We start from the raw sequence: 16294 nt of genomic DNA on the forward strand, positions 1-16294 counted from the left end.
AATTCTTGGCACTCACCGCTCCAATCTGCCCGTGTGTCTTACGTGTCCAAATCCCCATCCTCTCTCTTTTTTTAAACATCTTTACCTGAGGATATTTTCCCATTGATTTGAGAGTGTGAAAGAGAAGGAAAGACAAATACTGATGGGAGGAAAATGCATCAATTGATTGCCTCCTGCACCAGTCCCGACCAGGGCCTGGGCCGGGGAGGAGCCTGCAACCAAGATATGTGCCCTTGACTGGAATTGAACCTAGCACCCTTTGGTCTGCAGGCCAACGCTCTACCCACTGAGCCAAACCGTCTAAGACTCCATCTTCTCTTAAAGACACCAGCCACTGGATTAAGGCCCATCTACCCCAGAATGATCCCATCTTAACTTGATTACATCTGCAAAGACCCTGTTTCCAAATACGGTTACATAAAAACTGGAGGTTAGGACTCCAATATCTTCAGGGATGGACACAAATCAACTCATAACATGAAGTTCAATGATTTACAAGTTTAATTTTATACTTTAGGTTTTAGGTTAAAATACCCTATTTTTTTTTTTTTTTTTTTTTTCCAATTACATGGGAAGGAGTATCAGAACAGAGTAGGACACTAACCTCCTAGTGGCACCTGAGTCCCTAGTGCATGGTGACTGACGGGTGAGGGCCTGTGCTGGGAAAAGCAGCGGAGCACTTAGGACTGAGAATGGTGTGTTGGGACAGGAATGAAAGGGGACAGAGGGAGGAGTGGCTGTCTCCTAAGGACTCAGCCATGGCTCTCAGGTTCTTTCTCAGGGCCTCTTCGGTCTCCTTTGATTCTCATTCTGGGCCTTTGGAGCCTTAAGTCAGTGAGGCCCCTGGGAGGGCGGGGCAGAGATGAGGCCCAGAGGTGTGGGCTTCATCCCAGGGCAGATTCGCCTGCCGCCTATTTGACTGGTGAAGTTCAGCCACCAGAGACACCATTCCATGCTCTTCATTTGTCCTTTTAGGGGAAAATAATCAAACGATTGGGGAAATAGTCTAATTTCCTCTAAACCTAGGGTGAGACTGCAACTTGCCTTTGTGAACCAGCTCGAGTGACCTTGTTACACGGTGATAATCAGAGGCAAGTGACCTTGGGGGTTGCATATCCCAGGCCCCAAGAATTTGTTTTTTCCTGTCCTGCCCTCCCAAGGATATCACATTTCAGAGAGGAAGTGACTCTGTAAACATTGCTCACTGTAATCCCCCCTCCACCCCTTTACTTTTTAAAAATTAATTCAGCTCTCGGCTGCCTAAGGCAAATTACTTAAGGAGGAAGTGGGGGGAGAGGGGAGACTGGTAAGGCAGAGCAAAAAGGTCAGATGCCAAGCTTTCAAGCTGCCATTGTACTCAGTTCCCACATACATACTGGGAAATATTCCAAACGTCACAGGAGTGGGAGCGAATGTTATTTTGACACAGTTATCAGGATTTTGCCCTGATAACTCTTGTTTGGCTTTCTACTCTTGCCCCCACTTTTTTCTTTTGTGAAGCTTTTAAAAGCAGATCCCAGACATCACACCTTTCACCTTTTCACATTTCAATGTGCAGCTCAAAACATAGGGCTTTTTTTTTTTTTTTTTTTGCGTGACTGCAATGTTATTATCCCACTTGGAAAAAGTTAGTATTTTTTGGTATATCCTCCAATACCCAGCCTGTATTCACATTTCTCTGATCTCTGTTATGCACATTCTGGCACTCCATTATGCCCTGCTCGGGGCTCTTGCCCCAATAACAGGAAACTCCCTGAGATTTTCCTGTTATTCTCACCTTACATTTCCTCATAAACCACCTTCAGTTTCCCATAAACCACCTCACCCAGTTTCCAGTGGACCACCTACACCTGGGCCCCACCTGCACCTGGTCCCACCCCTTACTCTGCGTGACCTTCACCAAGAGACAGCACTATTCCACTCCCCTGCTCTGCCCCTCTGGTGCCATTTTGGTCTCAGCCCTTCTGCTCATAGATGGAACAATACATTTATAGTTCACCACTTTGTGCCTCCTGCGTTCCTCCACTCTAACCGCCTCAAAAATGTTTACAATAAGTTTATCTAAATCAGGATTCAAATAAGGTCTTGAGATCCTTCCACCGACTGTTCAAAAGTAAGTCCTCTGGGGACAAACCACGATTAGAGTCACTGTCCTCCCTATGGGCCTGATCAAGCCAGGGAGCCAGCAATAAAGACTGGGGATTGTGAAGCTGAGATCTGCTCACCAAGGTTTTCCTAATTGCTGTTGGAGTTTTCTTCTGCATATTTTATTATTTTTTTTTAATATATTTTATTGATTTTTTACAGAGAGGAAGGGAGAGAGATAGAGAGTTAGAAACATCGATGAGAGAGAGTCATCGATCAGCTGCCTCTTGCACACCCGCTACTGGGGATATGCCTGCAACCAAGGTACATGCCCTTGACCGGAATCAAACCCGGGACCCTTCAGTCCCCAAGCCGATGCTCTATCCATTGAGCCAAACCGGTCTCAGCTCTTCTGGATATTTTAAGTATATACTAGAGAGGCTGGGAAAATGGATCCTCCGAACCTCAGCCCCCATACTCATCCTGCTTCAACAATTAGCAACACAATGGCCGCTCTTGTTTTGTCCCACTGGCTGAGCAGTGTGCACTTCTCACTTCTTGTGGGCACCAAATTCCCACATCTCAGCTTTTTTTGTCACCACACTGTTTCCCCTAAAAGTTGGGTCGATGCAGCAGCCTGTAAGTGCTTCTGGCTCCGTGGGAACCGCTGGCTAGGGAGCTGATAACGCCTTGGAGCGTAAGACCCGTGGTTCTCAAACTTGGATAACCATTGGAATCATCTGGAGAGCTTTAAACCTACTGATGCCTGCCTGGGCCTGCCCCCACAAGTTTTTTTTTTTTTTTAAACATCTTATCGATTTAAATATATATATTTTATTGATTTAAAAATATATTTTTATTGTTTTGTTTTTTTACAGAGAGTAAGGGAGAGGAATAGAGTTCGAAACATGAGAAACATCAGCTGCCTCCTGCACGCCCCCTACTGGGGATGTGCCCGCAACAAAGGTACATGCCCTTGACCGGACTTGAACCTGGGACCCTTCAGTCCACAGGCCAGTGCTCTACCCACTGGGCCAAACCGGTTTTGGCCCTCCTCCTCCACCAGATTTTACTATCTTCAGCCACGAAGATTTTACTATCTTCGTGGCCTGGGCACGAAGCGCTTTAAAAGTTCCCCAGGTGATGGGCCCTAAGGCGCAGCGGCCCAAGGCAGAGAACCCCGGAGGAGCCTGCAGGGCCCATTCCCGATCGGCTCCCCCACCCTGAGCGCCAAGGGTTAAGGCAGAGACCGTTGGAGGGGGGGAGTGCGTGGGAGGAAGAGGGGAGCTGGGGTGAGGGGCGTGGCCTCGGGGAAGGCGCGAACGCCCATAGGCAGGCTCCGCGGCTGCCGTTCGGGCGGAACCGCTCCTTCTATTCAAAACAAAGAGGGGGGACGGGAGGCGTGCGCGGCGCGGGCCGGGCCTCCGAGGACTTTCCTGGCCTCCGAGGGCTGCAGATCCGTCGGGCGAAGATGGAGGGGAGCCTCGGAGGCGGCCTTCTCTCGGGGTCCGACGGCCCCCAGGCCCTCGGGGAGACCACGCAGGCCTGGGAGGAGCTGCTGCACCGCCTGCAGGAGACCCTGGACCTGCTGTCCCCGCAGGAGCTGCGCACCTTCCGCTCCCTCCTCGCCAAGCTGGACGAGGAGCCGCGCGTGACGCCGCTCAAGCTGGAGCTGGAGGGCGGCAGCATCGCGGGGCTGGCGCGGCTCCTCGCCAAGCACTACCCCCCGGACACCGCGGCGCGCGTCCTGGTCAGGGTCCTGCAGCAGCTGCCCCGCACCGACCTGCTGCCGCGCTGGCAGGGCTTCCTCGCCTACGGCCCGGGTGAGCGCGGGCTCCGGCCCGGGGTGGTCCTCCCGGGACCCGGGACCCCGGCCCGAGGCGGTCCTCCCGGGGCGCGGGACCCCGGCCCGAGGCGGTCCTCCCGGGGCGCGGGACCCCGGCCCGAGGCTGTCCTCCCGGGGTGAGGGCTCAGGCCCGGGGTGGTCCTCCCGGGGCGCGGGCTCCGGCCCGAGGCGGTCCTCCCGGGGCGCGGGACCCCGGCCCGAGGCGGTCCTCCCGGGGCGCGGGACCCCGGCCCGAGGCGGTCCTCCTTGGGTGCGGGCTCCGGCCCGAGGCGGTCCTCCCCGGGTGCGGGCTCCGGCCCGAGGCGGTCCTCCCGGGACGCGGGACCCCGGCCGGGGCGGTCCTCCCAGGGCGCGGGACCCCGGCCCGAGGCGGTCCTCCCGGGGTGAGGGCTCGGGCCCGGGGCGGTCCTCCTGGGACGCGGGACCCCGGCCCGAGGCGGTCCTCCCCGGGTGCGGGCTCCGGCCCGAGGCGGTCCTCCCGGGACGCGGGACCCCGGCCCGGGGCGGTCCTCCTGGGACGCGGGACCTCGGCTCGGGGCGGTCCTCCCAGGGCGCGGGACCCCGGCCCGAGGCGGTCCTCCCGGGGTGAGGGCTCAGGCCCGGGGCGGTCCTCCTGGGACGCGGGACCCCGGCCCGAGGCGGTCCTCCCGGGGCGCGGGCTCCGGCCCGCCCGGGGATTTCCAGGCGGCTCCCGAGGGGCCCCTCCGCGCCCAGAGCAGAGGCTGGAAGAAGGGGTTGGGGGTGAATCTGAACCAGGAGGGTGGGAGCATCGAGGGGCTCATTGCACCTGCGGCGGGCAGGAGGGGTGGGGGGAGGGGGATGGGATGGGGGTGCGTGGGCGGGATGGGCACCTTGTCCAGGCTGGGAATCCCCGTGTCCCGTGGGAGAATAGCCATCAGGATCTGCTCGTGCGTTCGGAGGCGGGCTCGGAGGTCAGAGGGACTCAGCAGGCCTGAGATGCATTTGTAACAAGCATCTCCAAGGGATTGTGATGTGGGCGGCCTTGAGCGGACACCAGGAGCAGCCCCGGTTGGAATCCTCTCTGCCGGATCTCCAGCGGGTGTTCGGGAGCAGAGGTCTTCGCCTCCTTGCACACCGTTAGCTCATTGCCATGAATCTGGGAAGGTGTGGTAGAGGAAAACAGGTTGGGGGAGGGGGGTTAGTCCCTCCTCTATCCCCAAATTTAATAAATGCATGTGTGTATAATATATGAATGAATGGAGAGAGAGAGAGAAAGAGGGAGAGAGGGGGAGAGAGAGAGAGGGGGAGGGCAGAGAGGCGTAATGCAGTACTTATATGGGAGACCTTGAGGTGGACACTAAAATGCCTGTCCATGGCCCGTGCCCACAGCCTGCATATGAGCTGGTTGAGTTGGAGGTAAGGAGCCGCTGCTGATTTTTGCAGGTTGGCAGCGGAGACCTGTAATTGCCAACAAACAAGGCCTGCAGGCTGGATACTGTCCCTCTGACCTTTGACTCGCCCTTGGTTTGCTGCCCCTGCACTGCTTTACACTGTCCCTCCCTGCCTCCCTCCCTTCCCCTCCTCCCTCCCTCCCCGTTAGTTGTTTATGTATCACAGTTTAATTACCCTTTCCTTTCCTTCATCTTCTCTTTATTGATGTCTTGGTCTCCTCCTCAGGAAGTGCATGTGCCTAATGTCAGTTAGTCCTTGTCCTTTAACCTCTGGCTGAGGTCTTTCTGTCCCTGAACCTCACGGGGCCTGAGGTAGCTCTGTTTTAGGGTTCTAGCCTCATGAGTTGGGGGGAGGGGGCATCCCTAACCCAAGGAAGCTGTTCTAAAATGTGATGGAAGCCTGCTGGACCCACAAGCATGAGAGGCCTGGGAAATGCTTGGGAGGAACTTGATTCAAAAGAAAATAATAATAATAATAATAATAATGCTCTTTTTTTTGTTCTCTTCCTGTGAAAATTCATTCAGTGATCCCAAGAAAAGCTCTGAAGAGGAGTTATAACTGTGTGGACGGGGACTCGGTAAATATCACCCTCACTCTCACCCTGCACGCTGCTTATTAAAGCTGGCGTTTGGCCCCCACTTGGACATTTGGGGTGCTGCTCCTGTGGGGCCAGAGATGACTCACCACCTTTGTGCTTATCTCCCTCAGCCAGATCTCACTGCTTCCTGTTCTAACAGCCGGCTGAAACCACTGTACTCTCTCTATTTTACAAATCAAAGCAAGTGGCCACTGGAGATAAAACACTGTTTGCATGGCCTTAGGTTTTTTTTTAATTGTTGTTTTATTATGGATATTTTAAATGTACGATAAAGTAGAGAGACTGGGAAGATGGCTCCTCCAACCTCAGGCGGGGATACTTCTGCTTCAGCAATTAGCAACACAATGGCCAGTCCTGTTTTATTTGTCCTCCTCCCCCCCATTATTTTAAAGCAAATCTAGATATCTTATCACTTTCATCTACATATACTTTATTTTAGTATGTATCTCTGAGAAAGCTTTTCTTCAAAACAGAACCATAATTCCTTTTACCTTAAACAAAGCATTTAGCTATCCTTGACTGGTTCCTATGTGTTTTATTTTATTTTTAAAATATATTTTATTGATTTTTACAGGGAGGAAGAGAGAGGGATAGAGAGTTAGAAACAGATCAGCTGCCTCCTGCACAGGCCCCACTGGTGATGTACTCGCAACCAAGGTACATGCCCTTGACCGGAATCGAACCTGAGACCCTTCAGTCCACAGGCCAACCTCTATCCACTGAACCAAACCGGCTAGGGCCCTATGTGTTTTAAAGTTGGTTTGTTGGAATCAGAACTCTGGTCTACACAACTACATTTGACTGGTTTGTCTCTTAAGACTTCTTCCTGCCCTGGCCGGGTTAGCTCAGTGGACAGAGCGTTCGAATCTGGATAAAGGGTCCCAGGTTCCAGGTTTGATTCTGGTAAAGGGCACTTAGTACTTGGGTTGCAGGCTCCTCCCCGCCCGGGCCCCAGTCGGGACACGTGCAAAGTGCAGGAGGCAACCAATTATGTTTCTCGCACATTGATATTTCTCTTTGTCTTTCACTCTTCCTTTCACTTGCTCTAAAAATCAGTGGAAAAATATCCTTGGGTGAGGATTTAAAAAACAACAACACAAAAAAGTCTTCTTTAGTCCTTTTCTAGTTGCATATATGTTAAAGCAGTGGTCGGCAAACTGGCTCTGTTGACAAATGAGTTTGCCGACCACAGTGTTAAAGAAACCAGATTGTTTGGCCTGTAAAATCCCCCACATTCTGGATTTTAATGGCTCCAACCTGGTGTTGTCATTTACCACGTTTCTCTGTCAGTCCTGCTTCCTGATACTGTTAGTTATGGTTGTATATAGGGATTTTCTGAGAATGGCCTACTAGTTCAGGTCTGGGAAAGGTATTGGGATGAGCTATAAATCAAGTCATGCCTCCCCCCAGAGAGGCCATCACTGCTGTGCCCTGATCTGAACTGGGAAACCTCACCATTAATCCCAGGAGAAACTCATCGTTTCATAGTCCGTTGACCCTTGAATAACCCAGGCTGGAACTTACCCCGGGAGTTTCCCATTGACCTGAGTCGTTCAGGGGTCAGCCTTCTGTGGGTTGGTCTAAACTTTGTTTCTTGGCTTTGCTGGCAAACAGGAGGACTGCTACGACCTGAGAGGCAGGCGGAACGCTTTCCTCATGTGCGTGAAGAAGAACAGGCCCGGGGCCCACCGGGACGTCCATCTCATGAAGCAGTGGCTTGACCACTGCCAGTTCGAATATAGGTCATGCATCGACCCCGACAAAAAGGTAACACGTTAAAAACAAAAATGAAAAATTGTAGCTTGGATTGTATACCCTTCCTTTTTTATTAGATAAATAATTGGGCCTGACGGGCGTGGCTCAGTGGTTGAGTAGTTCGATTCCCAGTCAGGGCACATGCCTTGGGTTTTAGGCTCGATCCCCAGCGCAGGGCGTGCAAGAGGCAGCAATCAATGATTCTCATCATTGATGTTCCTACCTCTGCCTCTCCCTTCCACTGAGCCAAACCGGGTTTCTGCGTTATTGTTCTTGAGAATGACCTGGTCTCTAAGACCTTGAGAACCATCTGGTTACTTCTACAGAAATCCTTTGGGATTTGATTGGTATGACACTGAATTGAGATTAATTTGGAGTGAATTAGCAAATTAACAGTATGAAGTCACCTCAGCCAGAAGCATCAGCATGTCATGGTTTGTTTATGCTGCCTCTTCACCAAATATATATTTTTGGTTTTCTTCACTTAGGTAATCCGTATTCCTTGTTTTTTGTTTTGTTTTTCCTCTAGGTATTTTAGTTTTGTTGTGACCACAGATGGGATCCCCTTTTCCATTATGTGGCTTAAATGATTATTGCTGGGTAATTGGGGGAATGTAGACTATGTAAATGAATTTTATATCTGGTCAACTTGATGATCCCCAATTCTAATAGTTTTTTAGTTGATTTATTTTATATTTCTAGATAGTCAGGTTATCTGTATATAATGAGCTTTGGTTCTTTGTTTCCAATATTTGAACTTCATTTACTTTTTGCTTTACTTCATTGTGATGGGTAGGGTCTTTATTAAGACATGCATGGCTGCCCCTGCGGGTGGACTTTGATGACATCTGCTGATAGACTCCGGCAGGTGTATCTGAATGGCTGGACTCTTCCATTCCCTTCCGTTTCTACCTTATTAAGAGTATTAGTTATATCAATATAAAATACTTTTTATAAAAATAAGTTAATAATAGAACTAAAAACACCAGCCCTTTGAAGAGTTATAATTCTGTTGTATTTTGTGGTAGATAATCAGAAATGCCCTAATTTTGTCAAACTAGAACCAGTAGCACAAGAAGAAAGCAAATGAATTCTGAGAGCAACCAAAAGGGAGTAACAAGTCAAGAAACGAATAATTACCTCATACTAACTGTTAGAGATGTAGGTATTTTCATATTTACCATTGCATTGGATCACCTCCTTAGTAAAGAGGCCACCTCTAGTGTCTCTGATTTCCTCCCACCTTCGGTTCTTATCCTATACTAGCAGCCCTGTTCACGAATCCGTGCACCAGTAGCTCTCTGTGAGGCCTGGCCGCTCTGCGCCTGCTGCCCAGAGGCTCTCCGTGGCCCAGAGGCCCATCCCTGGCCAGGCGCAGAATGCTTGCCTTGTCGCTGCAGCGATGAAGCAAGCATTCCACCAGGATGCTCACACTGCCCGCTCTCAGCTGCCACCACCCTCCTCCCCCCAGGACTGGGGGACTCTGGCAGGGCTGAGAGGACTGGGTGCTACCATCTTGTGGCTATGGGTGCCACCATTTTTGTGATGGAGTGTTAGTTAATTTGCATTTACTTAGGACAAGAAATAGGTAATTTACAAATTGGCCCTCACATAAGATGGCTGCTCCCATGTGGTCAAAGATGGCCACCACAAGATGGCTGGCAGGGGAAGGTAGTTGTGGGCAATCAGGCCAGCAGGGGCAGTTGGGAGTGACCTGGCCTGCATGGGAGGGCAGTTAGGGGTGACCGGGCCAGCAGTGGAGGGCAGTTGGGGGGGGCCATGCCTGCAAGGGAGGGCAGTTCGGGGGGGACTGGACCTACAAGGGAGGGCAGTTGGGGGCGACCGGGCTAGCAAGGGAGGGCAGTTGGGGGCGATGGGGCTGGCAGGGGAGTGGTTAGGGGGTGATCAGGCTGGCAGGCAGGCGAGCGGTTGGGAGCCAGCAGTCCCGCATTGTGAGAGGGATGTCTGACTGTTGGTTTAGATTGGACACCCCCCAAGGGGGATTGGAGAGGATGCAGGCTGGGTGGAGGGGCACACCCTCCTCACAAGTGCATGAATTTTGTGCACCGGGCCTCTAGTCTATATAAAAGCCCAATATGCAAAGTATCCCCCAGGAGTTCAATTACTCGCAATGACATGCACTGACCACCAGGGGGTGGTACAGAATGAAGGAAGGCCCTGGCTGGCAGCTGCTAGGGACCTACCTGTGCCCGAATTTCATGCACTGGGCCTCTAGTTTTAATATATTATTTTATTTCACAGGAGTTACTTGAACAACTAACATCATTTCGTGATGGCTTAAATGAAATTAAAGATGAAATTAGCTGTTGCCTTGTCACGCTTATGTCCCATGGAGAAAAAGGCTATCTGAAAATAAAAGATGATGAAAGAGTCAGCCTGGAAGAGATTTTTGAAATGTTCAATAATAAAAATTGTCCAGCACTTCAGGAGAAACCAAAGATCTTTATAATCCAGGCCTGCAGAGGAGGTAAGTGGAAACGTCTTTGTAATCATCGCACTTGTAGGAAATTCTCATACTGATGACAGAGTAAAGAATAGGTTTAAAAACATATACGAGCAAATAATACATTTTAAATGAGAGGATCCTTAGCTGATGTAACTTCAGTCGTATAGTTGTACTAGCGAGTTTGAGCTGGGGGAAGGGATGGATGGAAAACTGAACTGGGATTGAGTAGCTAACTTGGGCTGAGGAACCGTCCAAGTCACTGACTTCATGAGGTAGGTCTGGGAGCTTCAAATGCTGGGAGAGGCTATGTCTACAAAGGGATGTCCCACCTTCCAGGTGATTCCAGGTGGCTTCTGGGACTAACATCCGACTTAGCTTATTTCTCTCTTACGAAGATACAAGCTGTGATGACGATTATTTTATTTTAAATATATTTTATTGATTTTTAAAGGGAAAGGGGAGAGAGAGAAATAGAAACATTGGTGAGAGAGAAATATGACAGGCTGCCTCCTACAAGCCCCCTACAGGGATGGGCTGCCTCCTGCATGCTCCTTACAGGATGGGCTGCCTCCTGCATGCTCCCTACAGGGATGGGCTGCCTCCTGCATGCTCCCTACAGGGATGGGCTGCCTCCTGCATGCCCCCTACAGGGATGGGCTGCCTCCTGCATGCTCCCTACAGGGATGGGCTGCCTCCTCATGGTCCCTGCTGGGGAACGAGCCTACAACCCTGGCATGTGCCCTGCCAACCTCTGGGTGCATGGGTTGATGCTCAACCACTGAGCCACACCGGCTGGGCATGGTGACGTTTATTAAGGGTCGCTGGTGTCGGTGATGTATCATTGTAGTTTGTCTCTTCATCCTTCAAAAAACAGAGAGAAGAGATAGTGGTGTTGAAACAGATGATGAGCCCATGGAATTGGATGACATACCCGAGAGGAAGAGGCTGCCCACGTTCAGTGATTATTTCATCATCTATCCTACCCAGGCAGGTAAGACAGCAAAGCTAGATGATTGTGAGATGCCCATTACCCCCCTCCATCTCCCTTCAACAATGGTTCCTACTTTCAGAAATGGTAGGTTGGCATCTTACCGTTCATTTCTTCCGGAAAGACATCAACCTCTGCGTAACCACAAAGTAAATAAGGTCATTCATTGGCTGTCTTGTGCAAACAATGTTGGCTCAAAAGCTAACTCTGTCACTGGCTATCTTTTAGACTCTGCATTATTTTTATGTCAGCTTTGTGTGTATGTGTGTGTTTTTTAATCCTCACCTGAGGATATTTTTCCATTGATTATAGAGAGAGTGGAAGAGAGAGGGAAAGTCAGAGAGAAATATCGATGTCAGAGAAACACATCGATTGGATGCCTCCAACATGAGCCCTGACCAGGGCCTGGGCCAGGGAGGAACCTGCAACCGAGGTACATGCCCTTGACCGGAATCGAACCCAGAAGCCTTCAGTATGCAGGCTGACGCTCTATCCACTGAGCCAAACTGACTAGGGTGTTTTGTTGTGTTTTTTTTTTAAATATACTTTTGTTGATTTCAGAGAGGAAGGGAAAAGGATAGAGAGATAGAAACATGAATGATGAGAGAGAATCATTCATCAGTAGCCTCCTACATACCCCACACTGGGGATGGAGCCTGCAACCCAGGCATGTGCCCTTGACCGGAATCGAACCCAGGACCTTTCAGTCCATAGGCCAATGCTCTATCCAAACCAGCTAGGGCTAGGGTTGAGTTTCTTCATGTAAAATGAGGATGACAAAATTTACTTATGTCATTAGAATGTTATGTAAATTGAATTATGTAATGCAGGTACTGTGCTTATCGTAATTGGCATAATAAATACTGAAAAATTAGCTAATGTTATTACTAATGTATTATGCTAATATCATTATTATTACTAATACTGTCACTAATAACAAAATTTTTAAAAAATCTTAGGTGCTGAAGGGGTGGACTTGACAGGGAAAAGTAGAGAAGACAGAAGTAGACGGTCAAGGACCGTTGATGTTTTATCTTAATCTTCAAAAAGGATTAAGGTAGTATGTAAATATATATATATATATATATATATATATATATATATATATATATATAATTCAAGATAAAATGTTAGTGAAGAAATGGAAGCTAAGAATGTAAAGGCAGTAATATAAAATGAAACATACTGAATGGTGAGACATGAAAAAGTCCCCACTAAAGTTAGATGTAAGATTCCACTTCTTGGTTATTTACCCAAGAGAGATGAAAGCATATCTCCTCATGTCATTTGTACACAAATGTTCATAGTGTACAAATTGTTTGAAGTAGTCGGAAACTCTAACTAACCCAAATGACCATCACTAGGTGAATGGATAAGCAAATCGTGGCATATCATACTTTGAATACTACTTGGCGTTAAAAAGAAATGAGCTCCAGCCCAACCAGTGTGGCTCAGTGGTTGAGCATCAACCTATGAACTAGGAGGTCAGGGTTCAATTCCCTGTCAGGGCACATGCCTGGGTTTTGAGCTTGATCCCCAGAAGGTGGCATGCAGGAGACAGCCCATCAATGATTCTCTCATCATTGACATTTCTCTCTCTCTCCCTCTCCTTTCCTCACTGAAATCAGTAAAAACATATTTTAAAAAAATAGAAGAGGGATAAAATGAAGCAAATGGTGAAATGATGGAAACCATTGAACCTGAGGGATGATTCTATGGGGAAGTGTTAAACTTTGCTTCCTACCTTTGTGTATATTTGAAAACCTTTACTGAAAGAAAGCCCTATTGAGAGTTTTGTGCTGTTTGTCACATGGGCCAGCTGTAATGGCCCATGTCTGTATGGCCCCAGGCACACTTCTGCTAATGCAAGAGTGTTTCCGTCCTCTCAGTTCAAAGCCATTTCCTAGGCTTTAACTGGGCACAAGAACAATTCACACAAGTGGAAGAGGAAAATGCACGAATGTTTGTGTTTTAATTTGTAGATCACGTTGCTTTACGGCACCCCCGCACTGGCTCTGTGATGATTGAGGCAATGACTGAAATCTTCGAAAAGTATGGGAATAAGTGGCACATCGCCGACTTTTTCACCAAAGTAAGTACATTCCAAGGATCTTTGCGCTTCATTCACTCTAAAGCGAATGCACTTGATGAGAAGGTTATAATGACAAGATTGACCTTAGCCTTGTAATCAGTGTTAGTGTTGCTGTTACTGTGCTCATTTACAACCTTTCCTAATTAACTCTCTTTTCATATAAAAATGCCAGATTAAGAAGAAACTCACTCTGGCTGGAGTTGCTCACTTGTACAGGGGTGCTTTCCTCAGCCCCTCAGGCTAGGTCAGCTCTTTTTCTTTTTTTAAATATACTTTATTGATTTTTTTACAGAGAGGAAGAGAGAGGGATAGAGAGTTAGAAACATCGATGAGAGAGAAGCATCGATCAGCTGCCTCCTGCACACCCCCTACTGGGGATGTGCCCGCAACCAAGGTATGTGCCCTTGACCGGAATCGAACCTGGGACCCTTCAGTCCGCAGGCCGACGGTCTATCCACTGATCCAAACCAGTTTTGGCCAGTCTAATGTTCTTTCTATCTCACAGGACCAAGCACTTGGTGGGACATCTCCCTATAGTGATGTCTGCATTGCGTTCCTAGGGGTCAGCATTCTGCCACCTCCTCCTGGCGGGTTTCCTGAGAGACCCTCTGCTCGGGGCTCTGCAGGCTCGTGGACAGTTTGTGCTTTTCTCTTGCAGGTGAATAACAAGGTGGTGCACACGGAGTTTTTTCTGCGCGATGAACCAATAAAAGTATCGCTTGTCATGGAATCAACTCTAACTAGATTCGTGTACTTTTGACATCAGGATGGTTTAAAAAATAAGCACTTCTTTATAACAGACTTTGTAAAGAACTGTGAGGCTTTGTATAATAGCATAGGACAAATGAGTCTCATTTTGTATTATTTTTGTCACTGGTTGTATTTCTCTAATTTGTTTTGTATCCATATGTTGTTTTCTAAGATTTAACTACATGTATTTGGAATTTGTAAATAGACTTTTTTTTACTGAATTTTTTATTTCCTGAACTGTGATGAAGACATGGAAGTCCAGTCCCATGTGTGTGCTGTTTTATCATGTCCTTCTCTTGCTGATCACCCCCATCCTCTCCACTGTATGTTTGGTGCCGGAGTTAAGCCTCATCTTCTTGGCTTAGTAATCCGGAACTGCCTTTATGTGGACTTCCCCTGGTTCACTTGTTTCCCCATATTGTCTGCAGCCAGGCTGACCTCCTTGTTGACTTCCTAAGCCATCCCCGAGTCTGACCTTGGGTATCTCTACTTGTCCTCTGTATCTTTGATGCCTTCATGTTTTCATCCCCCACCCACTCTCCAGCCTCCTCCTCGTTGCCTCAGCACCTTTGAATGAACTGCTACTTTCTGCCTGGCACACTCTGTTCCACCCATAGGTAAGTCCCTTCTGTCCTTCCAAGTTTAGTTCAAGCATCCTTGCCTCGGATCAAAAAGGGAGAGAGAACTAGCAGCCCCTCACGCTAGGTCAGCTCTTCAGCACTCGGAGACCCTCTGCTTTTCTTCTGTAGCATTTAACACTACTGTACTCACCGACGGTGTCGTGGCTGCTAGTCTCTCTCTCTCTCTCTCTCTTCAGTTGTAAGCTCCAAGAGGCAGAGGCCACGTGTCTTACTCGTAACTGTATTCCAGCTTCCATCTGTGCCTTAAGACAGAGAGAAGCCCCATGAGAAATGTTTAGCAAAGGACTCATCCATCTTTCCATGATTTTATCCATTCCTCAGACCTCGCCTCATTACCTCCGTGCCTGTCTAGCCACATGCTAGTCATCCCCACCTGTGTGTCCCATGGCCACTTTTTAGAAATATATGTTTTTTATTGATTTCAGAGAGGAAGGGAGAGGAAGAGAGAAATAGAAACATCAATGATGAGAGAGAATCATTGATCGGCTCCCTCCTGCATGTCCCCCACTGGAGGTTGAGCCCACAACCCGGCCATGTGCCCTGATCTGGAATCGAACCTGACCTTCTGGTTCCTAGGTCGATGCTCAACCATTGAGCCAGGCTCCATGGCCACTTTTCGTCAGTCGGAAGTTAAGCTGTTTCCCCTAAATCTCCCCACCCGCTTTCTTTCTTTCTTTCTTTTTTTTTTTTTTTTAATAAGTTTTTATTGTTCATATTATTACAAATGTTCCTTCCCCTCCCCCTCACCATTGCTCTCCTCCACCAGGTTCCCACCCCACCCTCTGCCCTTTCCACATCCCCATTGTCCTCATCCACAGGTGCACAGTTTATGTTCAGTCTCTTCCCACATCCCCCTCTCCCCTTTTCCCCAAGAATCGTCAGTTCACTCCCCTTCCATACCTCTGATTCTATTATATTCAACAGTTAATATTGTTCATCAGATTTTTTTTTTAATTTCCTTGGTTTTTACATTCACTTGTTGATAGTTACGTATTTGTTGTTCATAATTTTTATCTTTATTTACTTTCTCTTCTGAAAGAACCCCCTTCAGCAATTCATATAATTCTGGTTTGGTGTTGATGAACTCCTTTAGCTTTTCTTTATTAGTGAAGCTCTTTATCTGACCTTCAGTTCTGAGTGATAGCTTTGCTAGATAGATTATCTTTGGCTGTAGGTTCTTACTATTCATCACCTTGAATATTTCTTGCCATTCCCGTCTGGCCTGCATGGTTTCTGTTGAGAAATCAGCTGACAATCGTATAGGTGCTCCTTTATAGGTAACTACCTTCTTTGCTCTTGCTGCTTTTAATATTTTCTCTTTGTCTTTTGCTCTTGGAATTTTAATTATGATTTGTCTTGGTGTGGTCCTCTTTGGATTCCTTTTGTTTGGAGTTCTGTGCGCTTCATGGACTTGTAAGTCTAATTCTTTCACCAGGTGGGGGAAGTTTTCTGTCACTATTTCTTTCAGTATGTTTTCGATATCTTGCTCTCTCTCATCTTCTGGGACCCCCATAATTCTGATGTTGGTTCGCTTGAAGTTGTTCCAGAGGTTTCTTACATTATCTTCAATTTTCTGGATTCTCTTGCCTTCTAGCTTCTGTGGAGGAGTGTCTTCTGGCTCTTTATGTTCCAAATCTTTGACTTGATTCTTGGGATCTT

At 48.2% G+C, this 16294-nt stretch overlaps 1 protein-coding gene across 2 annotated transcripts; it reads left to right on the plus strand.

Moving 5' to 3' along the window:
- Positions 1–3459: 3459 nt before the first annotated feature.
- Positions 3460–15030, plus strand: LOC118715508 (caspase-14). Of its 2 annotated transcripts, none has more exons than XM_045579436.1 (7): positions 3460–3908; positions 5869–5921; positions 7557–7709; positions 9960–10185; positions 11039–11155; positions 13135–13244; positions 13903–15030. In XM_045579436.1, exons 1-7 carry the CDS (start codon positions 3557–3559, stop codon positions 14002–14004), a joined length of 1113 nt encoding a protein of 370 aa, XP_045435392.1. In that variant the 5' UTR covers positions 3460–3556; the 3' UTR covers positions 14005–15030. The 2 variants fall into 2 exon arrangements, with proteins under 2 accessions (XP_045435392.1, XP_036287816.1); XM_036431923.2 differs by having other exon boundaries at positions 7560–7709.
- The last annotated feature ends 1264 nt before the right edge of the window (positions 15031–16294 follow it).

Source organism: Pipistrellus kuhlii, unplaced genomic scaffold, assembly GCF_014108245.1.
Source record: "Pipistrellus kuhlii isolate mPipKuh1 unplaced genomic scaffold, mPipKuh1.p scaffold_m20_p_11, whole genome shotgun sequence".
In the NCBI taxonomy this organism is placed as follows: Eukaryota; Metazoa; Chordata; class Mammalia; order Chiroptera; family Vespertilionidae; genus Pipistrellus; species Pipistrellus kuhlii.

Coding starts and splice junctions, on each gene's coding strand:
- LOC118715508 (XM_045579436.1), top strand. CDS start 3,557: ATGGAGGGGAGCCTCGGAGGCGGCCTTCTCTCGGGGTCCGACGGCCCC. Junction 10,186..11,038: donor AATCCAGGCCTGCAGAGGAG/GTAAGTGGAAAC, acceptor TTCAAAAAACAG/AGAGAAGAGATAGTGGTGTT. Junction 13,245..13,902: donor TCGCCGACTTTTTCACCAAA/GTAAGTACATTC, acceptor TTTCTCTTGCAG/GTGAATAACAAGGTGGTGCA.